This window comes from Cupressus sempervirens, chromosome 10 (assembly GCF_028749045.1).
Source record: "Cupressus sempervirens isolate cs-2001-9-10 chromosome 10, ASM2874904v1, whole genome shotgun sequence".
Classification (NCBI taxonomy): Eukaryota; Viridiplantae; Streptophyta; class Pinopsida; order Cupressales; family Cupressaceae; genus Cupressus; species Cupressus sempervirens.
Genome location: NC_143127.1, coordinates 526,211,557 through 526,230,819, shown reverse-complemented (window position 1 = coordinate 526,230,819; position 19,263 = coordinate 526,211,557). Strand labels below are relative to the sequence as shown.

Genomic DNA, 19,263 nt, shown 5'->3' with positions numbered 1-19,263 from the left:
GACCATTCAAAGTTAACAAAAACCATAAAGAGATGCACATAAACAATTACACCAAATATGTTGACTAGGGAAACCCTTGATCAAAGGGAAAACCCCGATGGGAATGATGCCCACATAATGATGTACTTATATGAATGTTCCTTGTTAGAGGATGGACCCTGTTAGGAGTCTATTACAACATTTAGTACAAGAGTCCCTGTTAGGAGATTCCAACCCTGTTAGAAGTTGTGGAAGACAGCTGAACCCACTATCCAAATAGCTTCAAGATCAAATCAATGAACCCACTATTCAATTGACCTCGATACTATTCCTTTCAAAATAATAGATGTGTAACAGGTTTTACTTCTTCCTCTGTCCAATATGTTGGACTCCACCTTCAGATCATGCAATCAGATCTGGAACTTTGTGATCAGTAACAGTAACCCTTAAGGTCACTTACACACATTAGTAAATCACTCTTCTCTATTGCTTAGTAATTCACAAGCCTTCGCTTCTTCACCTTGTTAGTAAAACACGGAAATATCTTTCCTTTATACCATGCTCAATCATAAGTCCTTGAGTCGGCGTCACACTTTATTATCATACATTAATTGAGTGAAATATCCATTTAATCAATGTTGTCGGCTCATAGTTATATACAAACTTTCACACATGCGACTTCTGTACATGTGCACTTTCTGACATCATCAACAATCAGTAAACTATCTCTGGTTCACTGTGCAACCCTTCACTGCAATTGTAACGAACTGTAGCAATCATGCAATGGGAACTGCTTTTCTGATACTCTGTTTCTATACGGTTCTTTGTAAATCAATCATATCTTCTGTATATTGTCAATTCAGGTTCTGCGCACTTGCCCATGTAACAAATACAGAATGTAGTATACTCAAGTAACTGTGCATCATCAAACGAGTAATATAATGTTCTCAATACAAAAATCACAATCTACTGCTCTATCAGTCTTTTACAGACTTATTACTATGTTGTCATCAATGACAAACACAGTTATAAATACATCATAACAATGTTCTACAATACTCCCCCATAGCATCAGCATTCATGCTAACAAGGTCCTCGGAGATGATACTGATGAAGGGAGCACGATGTAATTGAAATGAAGTCCAAAATCAAAGTTACATGGAAGACAGAGTGTTGCTGACTACTTCCCCTAGTTATATGAAATTTATTAGTCCCCAAATGGATAAATTTGAGACATTCTTTAAGGTTATTCTTTTTCCTTTGGAGTCTATGACAAGCACGAACTAAGCTCTCCTTCTAGAAGGAACTCCACGATAGAAGCATATGGTGGAGGAGACCTTCAGAGTCCGTACAAGTAATTGATCCAATTGAAATTTCAAACAAATATATGGCCGTGGAGGTTATATGGCATCACATGGGTGATTGTTGAAGGAGCAATAGAGAAATTCATATGCCTTGATTCACAAAGAGGAAAGAGGCCACTTTGATAACTAAGAATGTTAAGCAGCAACACAAATTTCATCGCCTGTTACAAGATGTCAAACAAATCGCGTGAATATTAAAAATATAATGGGTGCAAGCAACCTACGGTTTGGAGAGAGCAAAGAAGGGCACATGCAGGGGGCCATCGTGAGGGCAAAAGCAATGTAATATCAAGAGTCAAAATCATAAGCATCGCACAAATATCTAGAGGCATTGCACTAACAAAAAGGTTGTAAATTATCTAACATAGCAGAAGTCTGGAGATATTCACGGAAAAGGAGGGAGCTTGTACACCATGGACCAATTGAGGAAGTCGGTTATTAAATGAAGACTGAAGTGGAGGTCACCCAAATCATCTTACTAAAATTTGTTGTTAGGCACGCAAGAGGATGAAAATAATAACCACAACCTTGTCATAATGTTGACCCGTCATCCATTCATCGCTTGATATCTGCCAATACCTAAAATAAGGAGCGATATTTGGAAATAATGGACAGCCGCCTAAACATAGAATTTATATGTCAATTGCCAATCATTTGCATAAATTTTGTCTAATGTTATTATGCATTCGTTGCAGGACATGCTTGCTGGTGGAAAGCTTGTGTGGATTTGGAGAATAGAAGACCAAGGCAATATTTATATTTTATACCGATCCTATTATTTTTGAGGGCACAAGGAAATAAAATTGTCAAATTACCGATTATCTTATGTAAAAGTTATATTAAAGTTTGATATTCAATAATTTGTTATGAAGAGGTGTAATGCTTCGAAAGCAACCGACACCCTTCTAAAATCTATAAATAAGGATATACAATTCCAAAATTTTATATGCTCAATTTATGCATTTGATGTATTATATTCTTTCATTGGTAAAGAAATGATTTTTTGAATTAAGCTCGTGAATTCCGGATTATTGAACAAATATATTTATATGCAATTCTAGAGTCAAACTGCATTGGATGGATCATCTGTAAGGAGTGTCTCCGGTACAATTTTATTTCCGGCATGATCAGTAAGAATATTTATTTTATTTTATTTGCATGAAGCTGTAGAGTTAAAATATTATATAGTTTCGTCCTTTATAATTATTATTTTAATTTTATAAATAATTTATATGATAGATAAGTGGACAAGATCAATTATAGCATTTTAAAATCGAACATCATAGATATTGTAAAATATTTAATTGTTTCTGAATCTATGTCTGGTTTGTCTCCGTACAGGAGTTAAAATACATTCTAGACTATTTTAAAATTGCATCCAGATATTTGATCCCTTGCATCTTGATTACTAAATTGTTTATAATTGATGCACATAGAATTTTATAAAATTGTATGTTTTAAACTTATAATACTGACTCTATCACCGTTTGGCACTGGTCTTTATATTTTACATAACTCGCAATCCATACACTGGCAATTATTTCATATCTTTCCTTTGGAGAATTAATATATTCATTAGTTGCACTAATCTATACTTATTACTATTTTAAAAACATTCATATATTCCCTTATTATTCTCTGTTCATAATTTGCAAGCTTTTAAAGTTTTTTGTAATCCTTGCCATTTGGAAAACTTCTGTTGCATTTATATTCTAACCAATCTGCTATAAGCATCCTGGGCTTAAGTGTTTTGTTCAGGATTAGGTACACCCACCTTGGTTTTGCAGAGCCAGAAGTGCAGGGAACTCAGACCACATTGTTCAGTTCCATCAAGTTGGCCATAACCAGTTGGATATCCCAACATCGAGTTGGCAAGGCTCGTAGGATTCCAATATGAGGTCTTGGGAAACAACAAGAGGGGTGGCATTGTTGCAATTGGACATCTTGAATATTCCACCGATTATAGGTATGGAGCGACAAAACATTACGAACAGATGAGAAGGTGGATGGCCTTTTTGTTTGTGGGACCCAAGGGAAACATTCTCATGGTTAGTAATGTTCCAAGAGTCGGGTGGCATAATGTTGAGCTCCCACCTTAATTTGACCTTATTGGTGCTTATGACGTCAGCTGGAGTGAGGTTCTCAATTGGTTTGAGGATCTTCTTGTATATGATAGCAGCACCAACACATGTATGTTTGATTTGACTAATCATGCACATGGAGTGATTTGGGATATTGGTAATACTGCGATGGATGCATTGTTGTTGTGGGGGATTGATGAGTGGCTTCACAATTCTAGATATGTTGTTTGTATCAAAATTGTGTAGCAGCTTGGTCGAGCAGCTCCCTTGAGGTTGTTATGAGATATAGGTATTCTAGTCACAACTTGCACATGCAAATTGATCAAGGGCTAGCAATCTTTGGGAAGGGAGAGGCCTGTATTGCCCTCTTCTTCTTGGACATTATTTCATGATGCGTCCTTAGCCCTTTTCACCATAGTCGCATGGGCTACCCAAGACTTTGCAGAGATTAGTGTGAGATTCGACAAGTATCTCCAGTTATAGGCAAATCGGAGTTAAAATATAAGGGTTTCCAGATACTTACTACATATAGTAAACCAATAGAGTTCTGTATTTCTGAATTTTCAGGGAGAGACTTTGAATGTCTCGTCGAGACCCTTCTGACGAGGTAACACGTGGTTTTCCGAGTCCAGTTGATAATCTATTTTTATGTTTTATGATTAAATTATTTCAATAAAGTGACTTTAAAATTAAAAGGCAAACTAGTAAGTCACTTTATCTTTATAAGGCTATATTATCCTCTTCAATGGAAAAAGGACAATCAAAGGAAAAAGAATAAAATGAGAAGACAAGTAGGCAAATACGAAAAGTCACCAGATTGTGCTTAAAAGAGTAAAGAGAAGCTCATTTCAGCATGCTTGGATATTGGTCTTTGGTTTCAGATTTCTTTTCTTGAAGAATTGGAAGTTCAGCTTCAGCTCGATAGCTGGAAGTCAGTGGACGAAAACCCATTGTCTGTGTAGATGTCATATCAGGTGTCTCACTTGTGCTTAAACGTTATTTCTATTGTCCAGTCTGACTGTCATTTCTGCTGTGATATTGCTATCAGGATTTGACTGTATAGTTTTTGAGTCAAACTCATTGACCCATATTTGCTGTCATTTTTGTATTTATGATTGGAATTGAACAGTATTCTGCTGAAGAAGTTGACTGTAAATATGCATTTGGGGAATGGTACTGCTGCTGGCTATATATGTGTATTGCTGAAAAGTGGAATCAATATCATTGATTTTCCTAAGGCTATTATTTGCTGGCTTAAATCTGAAGTTGCAAAATTTCTCTATTTGCATTCTGAAAATTGTTTGTGAGAAACTTTGGGGAAAAATATCCAGATGGATATTATATGCAGAAAGTTTTAAGCTTGACAACAAATCCAAAGAATCAACTAGCAATCAAATTGCAGTTATATTAAACACATACATCTCATAGAAATCATGCATACAGGAATGAACAACCAAAACAAAACAGATTTACAAAAGAGCCATAATAAGCAATATACCTGAACTCCAAATGCATAATGTGCAAACCAGCACCCAGATGCTTTTTATTTGGAATAACCTTGATTTCAACCCATCCTTCTGGTGGAGTGAACTGCAAGGCATTCAATAAAAACTCTGACAAAACTTGCTGGAGCCTCAGCTGATCTCCAAAAAGGTAAATTGTCTTGATCTCTTCTGTTGAATCACATAACAGCTGCAGGCCCTTTGCCCTGCTTGGTGGCATCCCTTGACTTATGACTGCATCAAATACAGCCCCCAGAGTAAACTCAACAGCATCCAGTTCCAAATATCTGTTCAACCAATAAAAATGAATATACAAATACATGAGATAGTCTGGCATACAATGTTATAAACTATTTATCATGAACCAAAAGCATCTTGATCAAATTTGAAGCAAAGATTGCCTGAGAACAAAAAATAATGAAAACAGGTCAAGGTCAATGGCAGAGCCCATTACATAATATTCATAATCAAAAAGCAAGGTACAGTCGATTCGTTGGCATTGATATTTGCCCAAGGTAAATATCACTGTGGCATTACTTGACAGTTTTAAGCAAAATTATAGAAGGTACAGAAAATGTTTGATATTACCATGTATCTATCTATAGCTAAGTTACAAGATTCTCTCCAGCAACCCTCAAAGTCTGGTTCAATTCTGTACAAAGTCCGGTCCTTGTCAAATTCTCGCCAAATTCTCTTGCAGAGCTACAAATCTGCTGCAAATTCTGTCAGAAGAAACCAGCCAGAATTTGCAGCAAATTTTGAAGAATTTTCTGTCTACACCTAGGCTGAATTTGGTCTAGGAACATTTTTCTCAGCCCTATTGTGACTACTAAAAAGACCAAAAAAGATGTTTATATGTCATTTATGCATTTGTGTATGAAAATGAAAGCTTGCTTATAAAGGAAATCCAAATTGACAATAGGTGACATCTAAATTGATGATTACAGAGGAATGTCTATAAAAAGATATGATAGGTTTGAAACCAGGACTTCAAATCTGTATCTCACCTTTGATAGCCTAGTTAGAAATGCTCTAACCAATACAAAATAAAAATTCAGATAACTGCACTTATCTTTTGACAATTCCTTTCATTCTCAAACTATCTGCATGATATGGAAATATGCTCCATGCATGTGACCAAGCACGTGCATCAAGTAGTATATAATGCTAAATGATGCAGTTAATGTCCTATTGAACTGAAACATAGATTTGGTGGTGTATTTTGCTATGTTCCTTTACTATTAGCAGAATCAAGTATGGATTTATTTTTTGTTCAATATATATACACACATATACATATTTTTTAAAAACATGTTTTTGTACAGATGAACCCAAAACGAATCCAAACCCAAGCCCAAAAAAATTTAGACAAATTTTGAACCCAAATCTCGAACCGGCATCTGTACCGGAATCCGAACCAGCAACTTAGATCTATAGAATAATAAGAACAAAGGGAAAAGGTGGTGATCAAATGCATGCTTGATAATTGTAATTCAATCCAAGGCATATAGCAACAAACTGGCACTGTATTTACACTATGCTTGCCTTTTGGAAAGGAACCAGTGAGGATGCGTGTGAGTACATGCATGTGCCTGTGAATGTGCATGTTTGCAAGCGTGTGTGAAGATGTGTATGTGTGTTCTTTCTTACCTAATGAAATACATCATTGTACTAGATTGTGAATGTAAGAAAGATCATGTTGCCATGAGATCTTGCAGAAATTACCCTATTATTATACAGGCCTCTATGCTAACAATGTTTATTTATTTACTTGGCAAGATGAGCAATCATTATGTTTGGAGATATTATACATTACATGAAAGGTACAAGATAAGCGAAAGTCATGATTCCATAGATTAATGACATGTTTATGAGGAAATCATTGCAAATTGTATTAAGCAGCATAAGCACAAGAAACACCATTCTTCTCATTGCACAAGGAAAGTCTATATGGCAGTTTATTTGCCTATAGCATTTGTCCATTCCTGCCAGCGATAGGGTGGTTTGGCTGATTAATAAAGCGTGAGATGGATATCAAGTGGTAGCATGAATCATATGTGAAAAGATCTAATCAGTTGTGTTTCAACTCTCAAGCCAAACTCTGATCAGCTTCAACAAATGGATAATTCCATTTCTAACAGTTGTGTAATTAAGCTAGTGGATGACAAGTGAGAAGAAAGATTTCCCCTTATAATATCTCTGTATAGAAAGCTGTATAATTTTATGTAAGCCTATTGACACCCTTGAAGCAATAGTAAGTCACTGCACAGAAAGTTACACCAATATATATAGTGATAAAAGCTTTCATTGCATGCAGATGATGCTGATGAATTGCTGGAAAAGCAGCTTCACAAAGTTGACATTGTGGTAAATATGGACACACGATAGGTTTCAACAAGGGCCATGACCAACAGTTTCTTTTAATCAAAAGGTATCCAATAGATTATATTATAGCCCATGGCCATAAGCAACCCAAAGAAGCATGTTACATCCCAAAATTTTAAACTAATTAAGTATCCTCCTTCTCCTTCTCCTTTGACCTCTTTGGTATCCTCCTTCTCCTTCTTTTGTTTCCTTGACTTGCGTGCTGTCCTCCTTAGCCCCCCCCTCTCTCTCTTTTTATTTAGTCTGGTCTGCAACATATTATGTTTTTTCTTAGCTCTCTCATCCTGATGATGGATCATGTAGTATGATCCGAAACGTTGATGCTATAAACTTTCACACAATCTCACCAGAAGCATAAATATTCATAGCATGGATTGTGGAAATCTGCTACAATTAATTAAGTTTAAATTATAGCCGTTGAGATGATTAGTCTAAAACCACCATTTCCTTTGATCATGTGAAAAAGGAAGTTATATTTAACTGTTTATTTCATGTGAACTTGATTGTTTACAATTATTTTGTATAATTGTTTAGTGAAGATGGTAGTTAACCATTGCTTATCATATATTGATGATTGTAGTTAACCATTTGCTTGTCATATATTTGATAATGGTAGTTAACAGTTGCTTGTTATGTTTACTAGATCATGGTAGTTAGCCATTATTACATTTATCTGTGTTACATTTTGGTATTGATTTAAAATGAGAAGAACTTGTTATTATTGTGGAAACGTTGCACGGGTGGTTGCAAGAGCAGGTGAAGGGGAGAAAGCATTGCTAAACAGGACTTAAGGAATGGGGCACTACTCTAGTTCATTTGTCTGATTGTAAGGTATGGCCTCTAACTACCTTGGCAAGAATCTTGCGACTTCATAACAGGTTACATACATTGGACACACATGAGCTACTTGGGCAACATATAAAACATTCATATATTTAAGCATAATCAAATTCATACCTTTGTTGTTCTATGTTGGAATCTTCATTTTCTTCATCATTTACATATATATATGCACATATGTACGAAGGTCTGACGCCACCATGATATTAAAAACTCCAAGCTCGTCTCTATTAACATATGTATAAATAAATAAATATATATATATATATATATATATATCAGGAGGATACGAGGTTAAGATAAATCATAATCCTCCAAATTATGCACGTATATAAATACGCGTATTTTAATTTTCCTTTTAATAACTCTTCAAAGGAGCCCTTCGATATTTGTTTTCAAACAGTGTAACCCGGATGCACACACCCGAATCAAAAACACGAAGCACCCGATGCGCATACACACCCGCACCACACACCTGAGTACCCCCGCCGGCCGAAAAGGCGTCACCGCACCTCGGCCGCACTGGGTGGGACCCGAGACTCTAGTGCGTCACGGGTGCTCAAGTGTGGGGGTGCGCACGAGGTGCTCGCAGGGTACAGCAGGCTAAATGGCTTAAAAAATTATTTTAAAAAATACTTTTTACATTTCTTTTTTAATTACTTTTTTAAGCAAGCTAACCCTTGGAATGATTAGGACTTCGGTATAGGGGATGATTAGAGAGCACTTAGGATGATTCCATTCTCACTATTGACATTTTGTCATTTTGTTGATTGTACTCACTTTGATATGGCTATGATACATTATTTTGTTTCACTATTTCATGCTACTTAGCTCATTGTCATCATGAGCATCTTTATGATATATGATATTCATATTTGACAATGAATTTTGAATCTTGCATCTTGAACTAAGTTACTTTGTTAAATGGTCATTGGTAATGGTTATGAAGTTTCAAGTTTGAACTTATGGTTTGTGAATCACATTTCAATTTTCTCTATTCAACTATAATTGGTATGTTATATAATATTGAAGTATCATTTCATAATTAGCATTCTCAATATATACACTATGCAACCCTCTCCTCCCTCCCACCCCTCTGCACCCCCCCACTGCCGCACCCCCACCATCCCCAAATTGAGGCCTCTTTTTTCCCACACCTAAAACTCGTCTCGACGCCCCCCCACGCCAGTGTAACACAGTTTTAAAATTATAAATCTCTGTGAGAGACGTTGAGCACATTTGGCGCCTCGTCTTTTTAAATTGGGGAATTCAAGAAAACTGAGGATCTTGTTTCTAAAACTGCCACCTTGGGCCACCGCATTATATTAAAAACTTCTCACATTGCCGAGGATGACATTCAGCTTTTTCTTTCCTTTCGGCTCTCTTTACATTAAAAGATTGAGCTTCATTTACCACACAATTTTACATACCAAATTTCTAACATTGCCTTTACAGTCCAGATGGCTTGAGTCGCTCAGTCAAGACTTCCTGAGTCTCACTGATCATCGATCAAGTTATGTTGATATCATTTACTCTCATTCTTCTTTATTTGAAAATCGATGCCAATAAATTATCTTGATGAATCTAAACCTGTCATTGTTCCTCAATCATTTTATGTTTCAATGTTGCAAGAGAAGTATAAGTACTCAGCTCATGTCTACTGGTTTTTCTTGTTCTTTCCTCATGATTAAATGCCAACTGTTTAATATCAGAAATGAGTCGGAATGCACAAGTGTGACTCTCATAATGAATAGTTCTATGTACGTCTATGAAACATCTTATTTTGTGATTTTTGATTCACCGGAATGGCTTAATGCCAGAGTAGTTTTATCTCATGTTTTCAGCCAAGAGTCAGCAATATACTGCTAATGGAGGAATTCCATGCTTAGCAGCATGATCGATCACCAAGGATTCATTGTGGTCGCAAGGACCAATGGAAGAGGGTGAAGAGGTGGAGGAGATCCTTGCAAAAGGATGAACAGAAATTAGAACTATCAAACATGATAAAATATATAATTAAACTCTACAAGCATCCAAGTAAGCTCATGTTGCCCAATTCGTATACTCTGTTGTCAAGTTGAGCAGTGGTGATTGGGTATCATTAAACCCATCTAAATCCTTGGCCAAAGTCGTTAGAGGCATGCTTCCCTTCTACAAATCACATGATGTCGGTGGCACCAGTTAATCAGGCATGCCCGCCTATTATTGAGCGGACATTCTAAACACCGGTATTGCTTAGATGGTTGGACTGATAGTGCCCCAAGCCTAACCCCAAGGTAGGGAGGGCCCTTCTTGATAAAATATTTTGTGGGGAAATGATCAGGTTTGTGGTTGAGAAGTTAAGCCTAAGCTAATGCTTCTCCTCTTACCCAAAAGTCAAGGCTTGCACAACATTATAAGATACCTCAGTTAGATTATGTATGTTCCTCTTCATTTCCTTATTATGCATTTCATTTTCTTGTAATTACTAAATATCATAGAATTGATGGCAATGACTTAAGTTATTTTGTAATACTATAGAAATAAATTATTGAGTTTCGTTATTTCAGTTAATTTCACATGAAATGGATTAAAAACGTTCACTTTGGTAATATGGTTTCAAGTATTGCTTTCATAACTGCTTTATTTCATAATGTAGTTCTTCTTTACTAGACTAGAAAATTTGTATGTTACATATGGTATCAAAGCGCTAGGTTCAACACTGAACCTTGGGCGCATCACCTAACAAGATTAGTAAACCTGAGATTTTCTTATAGATTAAATGTAACAGGATGTAACACGAAAGACACCTCGCAAGAAAGCACAGCATCCCATCTCTCCATAATTAAGAACATGCCAAACTATGATTATTCTTGTTGTTCCATGCCTTGGGACAACAAAACCTTAAAACAAGCTCTGTAATGAATGAGGAAGGAAAGAGTCAGATGGAGTCCTGCCAAAAAGGCAGCCTATAGAAACAAACTGATTCAAACTTGGAACACCCGCTAGGCTAACCCTCTTATGCACTTTCATAGAGCTTGGATGGTGCGAGATATGTATAAAACCGAAACTAAAATTGAGCACGAGATCCAAAATAAAATCTCAAGGTGATTAAATCTATAATCTAAATGTAGCACCCTCAGTAGAGGGAATTTTGTAAATAAAAAGTTGTTGTAATGTAGCTGGAAAAAATAAATTTAAAAAAAAAAAAAAGTGTTAGAATTAACTAAAGTGGGCAATTTTGCCTATAATGGAAACCAGAAGATTGATGTAAGGAATTTGCACTTATTTCAGGGCAGAGTAATTAAGAAACATAAACAATAACGGGAATGCCACAGACCATGAGATGGTTCATGAGAACAATCCATTCCCTCCCACAGATTTGATACTTCAGGTTTTGCAAGACACACAAACGAAATTAGATAATATGGAGAAAAGGATGAACAAAATGGCAGCTCAAATTGGGTAGAGTCAAGAAGAAATGCAATCCTCACCCCCTCCCAGAACAGAACCCGAAAATTCTGAACACAGTGAGAGAAACACTCTAGCCTCACTTACCCAAACTGAGAAACAGAAGAAACTTGAAATAGTTAATGACTTATCCACAGACATTAAAAAGATCAAACCACCCAAGTTCTCTGGTTCTGAATCTGAAGAGGATGCAGAGGCCTAGTTAATAGAAATGGACCAATATTTTCAGAATAGAAATTTTTCAAAAACCTCAAAGGCAGTTTGGGGAATATACCATTTTTCAAGAGAAGCTGCTATTTGGTGGGGAAACAAGAAGGTTGAACTAAATATAAAAACAACTAAAAGTACCTGGAAAAAGTTCGTGACCATCTTTAAAAATCGTTGGTTACCCCAAACTTTCTACGACCAAAAGTTGTTGGATTTCCAAAATCTCAAACAAGGAGATATGACTGTACATAAGTATTTGGAGAAATTCACTCGTCTTCTAAAATATGTACCTCTGTACCAACAAGATAGGAATCTGAAAGTGAGAAAATTTATCATGGGGTTAAATAATAGGATCAGTGGGGCAGTTGATGTTCTCACTCCTCGAACCATGGAAGAAGCCCTAGAAAAGGTTGTCCGTCAGGAACATAAAATCAGAAGAGATGATTCTATCCGAGATAACAAAAGGAAAACAAGTTGGATTCAGAAGGTGCAGATATTGGATCCCACAAGAAGCAATTTAAAGACTAGAAACCAAACAAACCGGAACCAAGAGGGAATGGTATTAAGGATTTCAAAGGTAACTTCAATACAAGTAAGAATGGCAAGGGAAATGATAAGAAGGGGCCACTGTCAAGATGCTACAATTGCGGAGGGGATCACCATGCTAACAAATACCTTGGTAAGACAAACACCAACCAACAACCTCGACCACCTCTTCCACCACAACATGTTTACCAGCAAAATATTCACGCGGCACTTGATAATTGACAGGCAGAACAACAGATAGGCCCAATCGAAACTTCGGGTAAGATCTACGAAAACCTCGTTTCTATATTAATTGATACTAGAGCCTCAGAATGTTTATATCACTTAAGTTATTAAGTAGATTTCCAAAGAGATCTAGTTTTATGGCAAAAACATGGACGGTTGAGTATGCAAACCAGTCAAGGGCTACGGTAGAACAGTGTCTGTTTGAGGCACTGGTTAACTTTCCAAAAAAATTCACAGAGCTGAACCCATATGAAGCACCTCTTGGGTCCTATGACATTATTATAGGCATTAATTGGCTTGGTGAGACAAGGCCAAGGATGATTGTCCTGTCAAAACTATAGAATGTTTGGATGAGCAAGGCAATCTTGTAAGCATCAAGGGAGTTGTAAACAAAATCAAACCACGACAGATATCTGCCATGCAACTCAAGAAATGTGGAAGAAAAGGCAACAAGATTTTTGCAGTAAGGATTGAAGATTTGAGAAAACCTATCGATACCACATATGGTGATGACTACATCTTTGAAGATGGAGAAACTAGGGAAATTTTGAAGAAATCCTTTGAGAAGTATCACAATGTGTTTCCAGAAGAACTTCCCGAACCACCTCCATCCAAAGTTTTTTATTTTACAATAGATTTAGTACCTAGTGCAGAACCTATTTCGCGAGCTCCTTATCGAATGACCACGACTAAATTAATGGAACTACAATTGCAGTTGCAAGATATATTAGATAAGAAACTTATTCGATCCAGTGGTTTGCCTCGGGGTGCCCTGATATTGTTTGTCAGAAAAAAGGACAGAACTATGAGATTGTGAATAGACAATAGGATGCTCAATAAGGTCACCATCAAGAGCGAATACCCGCTTCCTAGAATCAACGATCTATTTAATCAAATGAAAGGCACTACAGTATTTTCAAAATTTGACTTAAGGTCAAGATACCATCAGCTCCGCATCAAGGATGAGGACATCCACAAGACTACATTCCACACTAGATATGGGCATTATGAGTTCACGGTATTGCCCTTCAGGTTGACTAATGCTCCAACAACTTTCATGAATCTGATGAATGGTATTTTTCAACACTATTTGGATAAGTTTGTATTGGTCTTCATAGATGATATTTTGATCTACTTGAAAAACAAAAAAGAACATCACGAGCATCTAGAAAAAGTTCTACAAAGATTGAGAGAACATAAGCTATACGAGAAGTTGTCTAAGTGTGTTTTTTATCAGAAAGAGATCCAGTATTTAGGATACATTATATCAGCTAATGGAATAGTCATAGATTCTTCAAAAATCAAAGAAATTAAGGAATGGCCTATAACTAAGAATGTGACGTAAGTCAGAAGTTTCATGAGGTTGGCAGGGTTCTATAAGAAGTTTGTTAGAGATTTCTCCAAAATAGCCTTATCCAATCACTTCACTTCAGAAGAAAGGGAAGAAATTTGCATGGATTGAAAAATGCCATTCAACCTTTGAATACCTGAAGGAGAAGTTAACTACTACACCCATACTAAAAGTACCTAACCCTCAAAGGAAATTTGTAGTTATAACTAATGCATTCGGGGAAGGATTAGGAGGTATACTAATGCAAGAAGAACAAATAATTGCATATGAGTCGAGGAAGTTAAAGAACTATGAGCAAAACTACGCTCCTCATGATCTGGAATTATCAACTATTGTGCATGCCTTCCAAATGTGGAGGCACTATTTGATAGGGAAAACTTTTGAAATTCGATCCGACCACCATGGCCTACAATATATCTTTAGGCAACCCAACCTTAACGCCAGGTAGGGAAGATAGTTTGAATTTCTAGCAAATTACAACTTTGACATTAACTACATTAAGGGTAAAGAAATCAAGGTAGCAAATGCCTTAAGCCGACGAAGACATATTTCCGCAATGGCCGTCATAAATTTCAGATTAAGGGATCAAGTATTGCAACGTCTAAAGCAAGATGAATTCTATATAGAGGTTAGTCATGATCTTCTCAGGGACCTATAGGATCCCAGGTACACAGATTTTAGAATGGAAGATGGATTATTAAGATATCATGATAGGATGTACATACCCAAGGCACTAGAACTCCGAAGAGTGATTTTAGAAGAATTCCACTTAGCTCCTTAATCAGGACATCCTAGGGTGATTAAAATGATGACAACTATAAAACCACTATTTTTGGAAGGGGATAAAAAAAGAAATAATGGATTATGTGGCATGATGTTTGGAATGCCAAAGAGTCAAGGCAAAACATCGTTATCCAGCTAGCCTCCTCTACCCAAACGAAGTACTAGAATGCAAGTGGCAAATAATTTCCATGGGTTTCATACAAGGACTACCTATGGGAATCATGTGAACTTGATTGTTTACAATTAATTTTTATAATTGCTTTGTGAAGATGGTAGTTAACTGTTGCTTGTCATATATTGATGAAGGTAGTTATTCGTTGTTTGTCATATATTTGATAATGGTAGTTAACAGTTGCATGTTATGTCTACTAGACCATGGCAGTTAGCCATAATTACATTTATCTATGTTACATTTTGGTATTGATTTAAAATGACAAGAACTTGTTATTGTGGAAATGTTGCACAAGTGGTTGCAAGAGCAGGTGAAGGGGAGAAAGCATTGCTAAACGGGATTTAAGGAATGGGGCACTACTTTAGTGCATTTGTCTGATCGTAAAGTATGGCCTCTAACTACCTTGGCAAGAATCTAGCGACTTCATAACAGGGTACATACATTGAACAAGCATGAGCATAGGGCAACATATAAAAAATTCATTTATTTAAACATAATCAAAATTCGTACCTTTGTTGTTCTATGTTGGCATCTTCATTCTCTTCATTATTTACATATATATATATATGCACATATGTATAATGGTATGATGCAACCATGATATTAAAATCTCCAAGCTTGTCTCTATTAACATATATATATATATATATATATATATATATATATATATATATAAGGAGGATATGAGGTTAAGATAAATCACAATCCTCTAAATTATGCACGTATATAAATGTGTATTTTAATAGGTATGACCTTAGACATAATAATAGTATAATGACATCATTTTGAAAATTTTATATATATATATAATCATAGAATTTTCCTTTTAATAACACTTCAAAGGAGCCCTTTGATATTTGTTTTAAAATTATAAATCCCTGTGAGAGATGTTGTACATTTGGCACCTCTTCTTTTTAAATCAGTGAATGCAAGAAAACCGAGGATCTTGTTTTTAAAACTGCCACCTTGGGCCGCGACATTATATTAAAAACTTCTCACATTGCCAAGGACGACATTCATCTTTTTCTTTCCTTTCAGCTCTCTTTACATTAAAAGATTGGGCTTCATTTACCTCACGGGATTTTACATACCAGATTTCTAGCATTGCCTCTACAATCCAGACGCGGCTTGGATTGCTCGGTCAAGAAATCCTGAGTCTTACTGATCATCGATTAGGTTATGTTGATATCGTTTACTTTTATTCTTCTTATTCAAAAATCAATGCCAATAATTATCTTGATGAATCTAAACCTGTCATCGTTCCTCAATCATTTTGTGTTTCAATGTTGCAAGAGAAGTATAAGTACTCAGCTCATGTCTGTCGGCCTTTCTTGTTCTTTCTTCATGATTAAATGCCAACTGTTTAGTATCAAAAATGAGTCGGAATGCACAAGCGTGACTCTCATAATGAACAATTCTATGTACATCTGTGAAACATCTTATTTTGTGTTTTTTGATTCACCAAAACAGCTTAATGCCAGAGTAGTATTGTCTCATGTTTTCAGTTGAGAATCAGCAATATACTGCTAATGGAGGAATTCCATGCTTAACAGCATGATCGATCACCAAGGATTCACCCTGGTTGGAAGGACCAATGAAAGAGGGTGAAGAGGTGGAGGAGATCCCCTCAAAAGGAAGAACAGAAATCAGAACTATCAAACATGATAAAATATATAATTAAACTCTAAGAATGTCCAAGTAAGCTCATGTTGCCCAATTTGTACACTATGTTGTCAAGTCAAGCGGTGGTGATCGGGTATCATAAAACCCATCTAAATTCTTGGCCAAGGTCATTAAAGGCATGCTTGCCTTCTATAGATCAGATGATGTCGATGGTGCCAATTAATCAAGCATGCCCGCCTATTAGTATTGCTCAAATGGTTGGACTGATAATGCCCCAAGCCTAACCATAGGGTAGAGAGGACCTTTCTTGATAAAAGATTGTGTGAAGAAATGCTAAGGTCTGTGATTGGGAGGTTAAGCCTAAGCTAATGCTTCTCCTCTTACCCGAGAGCCAAGGCTTGCACAACATTATAAGATACCTCAGTCAAATTATGTATGTTCCTCTTAATTTCCTTATTAAGCATTTCATTTTCTTGTAATTACTAAATATCATAGAATTGATGGCAATGATTTAAGATATTTTATAATGCTATAGAAATCAGTTATTCAGTTGATCATTATTTCAGTTAATTTCACATGAAATGGATTAAAAATGTTCTCTTCGATAATATGGTTTCAAGTATTGCTTTCATAACTACTTTATTTCAGAATGTAGTTCTTTTCTAGACTAAAAAATTCATATATTACACTAGCATTACATTTAATTGGGATTAACTCTTTAAAAAAAACAGATGTATAAATGGAGTTTACCTAGGAGAATATAGCAAACTAAAAACATGAAAGAATGTAAAACTTGACTTGAAATTCAAAGTTTAAACCTACACTATTAATAACAACTCACCGCCTTACAAATAATTTCAGGCCAAATAAAGTGTCTAGAGGCACAAAGTGAAACACATATAAAGAGTCCAAAACTGAAAGAATTTATTGATTCATTACTTTTTTCCAAATGCAATGTAAAAATTGACTTGGAATTCAAAGTTAAACCTACACTATTAATAACAACTTACTTGTAAATAAGAATATAATAACAAAGTAAAAATCTAGAGCCTATGAATCTGTAGTCTTCTACGAAGCTACAGAATGTGACATTTAGATCCAAAATCATTACTTGCAGACAGTCAAGTATGATCATGGTCATCAAATATCTCATCCAAGATGGCCAAGTTTTTATCGTCAAACAATGCCTCCTCGTCATCAGCTATCTATCCTAATTCAAGATCAAAGTCATCAAGGTTAAGAACCTAATCATAGTCCAAGACTGTTCTATGTCCATTTAACCTCATCTTATCAACAAATAAGTTTATGATGTATCAATGTGCACATTATGCAAGAAAATCAGATTAATTCTAATAATCCAACATTTTCTAAATTTCTAGTAAGTAATTTCTATACTTTATTAGGCAGGAAACTATAGCATTCAATGTAGTGCAACTTTTAAATTTGTTTGTCCAATTAAAACAATTTATTATTCAACTACTTTTTGTAGCTATAAAGTTTTAATATTTATTGTATTTGAAATAATTAAACACAATATATTTATTGACAGTTTAATTGGTTGTTTTGTACTACAGTAGGGAGTGCAACTTTTTCATTTGTTTGTCCAATTAGAACAGTTTATTATTCAAGTAACTTTTGCAACTATAAAGTTTTAATATATATTGTATTTGAAATAATTCACACAAATATATTTATTGACAATTTGACTGGTTGTTTTGTGCTACAGTAGGGCTTTCAGTTTTTTGTACACAAGATGAAACAGATTATTTTAGAGACTTTATACATGTTATTGTTGCTAAGAAACATACTTTATATATTGCATATGAAACATAATTCATATTCTTTATCTTCTATCAGCAAGAACTAGACGCTATGCATCCTTGTTTTCTTGAGCCACAAGCAATGCTGATGGAGCCAGAAAATAGTGACTTTGGAGTGTTTAATAAAAGTATGCAACATGTCATGAAGAATCCTCTTTGCATATATTATTAAGGAAAGGATTCATCAAGTGTTGAGGGTTAATGAGGCCATATGCTGAGAAGTGCAAAGAATGTGTCTTGGCTGAGAATGTCATATGCTATTAATGCTTGCAGATCGTACAAATGAATGCTTGTATGCTGCACAATGTAAATGCCTGGACCTCATATGATATAAGTGTTTGGAGCTCGTATGTCAATTACAGAGTGTTGTACACTATAAATTAATATGCCCTCCTTCCATAAGATATTTTGAACCAGTCATACAACGTGAATGTGAGGCCCTTGACAACCAAATCACATAATACAGTTAGAGTTCATAATAGAAAAGAACCCTCCAATATGTCTCCCTGTGATATCTCTGTGACAATTCAGCCAGAATGTGTTGTATTAAACAACAGCTCCACTTATTCACAGCAATATCAAGCAGCAATCATGGTGTCTGGAATTATAATAAATGTGTAAAGCCAATTGCTCAACAGCGCAAGCATATGCTGGAAATACACAACTGAGGATATTTTGCCAAGAAATCCTGATATATTCCTTCACAACCTTATGACTTACATGTGAGGCAAGTGAGCTGCCTATGGCCAGAGCTCACACCAATAGTAGAGAAAACCTTCGGATGGTCACAAATGAATTCACCAAATCTATTATTTGAACAGAACAATGGTGTTATATACTCAAAAAACCATCAACAGCTCTGCCAGCACGGGAATAACATTTACCAAGCAAAATATTAGAACATTAGAAAGATCTATAGTCTCCTTGGATATAAA

At 35.6% G+C, this 19,263-nt stretch overlaps 1 protein-coding gene across 3 annotated transcripts in view; it reads right to left on the bottom strand.

Moving 5' to 3' along the window:
- LOC149534960 (phytochrome-like) overlaps nucleotides 1-19,263 on the bottom strand; it is a 92,536-nt gene that overhangs the window by 29,567 nt on the left and 43,706 nt on the right. For 2 of the 3 annotated variants that reach the window (XM_089807506.1, XM_089807507.1), the window contains one exon: nucleotides 4,923-5,213. In XM_089807506.1, the coding sequence (XP_089663632.1) occupies nucleotides 4,923-5,213 (291 nt within the window). Of the gene's footprint in view, nucleotides 1-4,922; nucleotides 5,214-18,565; nucleotides 18,927-19,048; nucleotides 19,135-19,263 lie in introns of those variants that run through there. The other variant, XM_089807508.1, reaches the window with a different exon arrangement.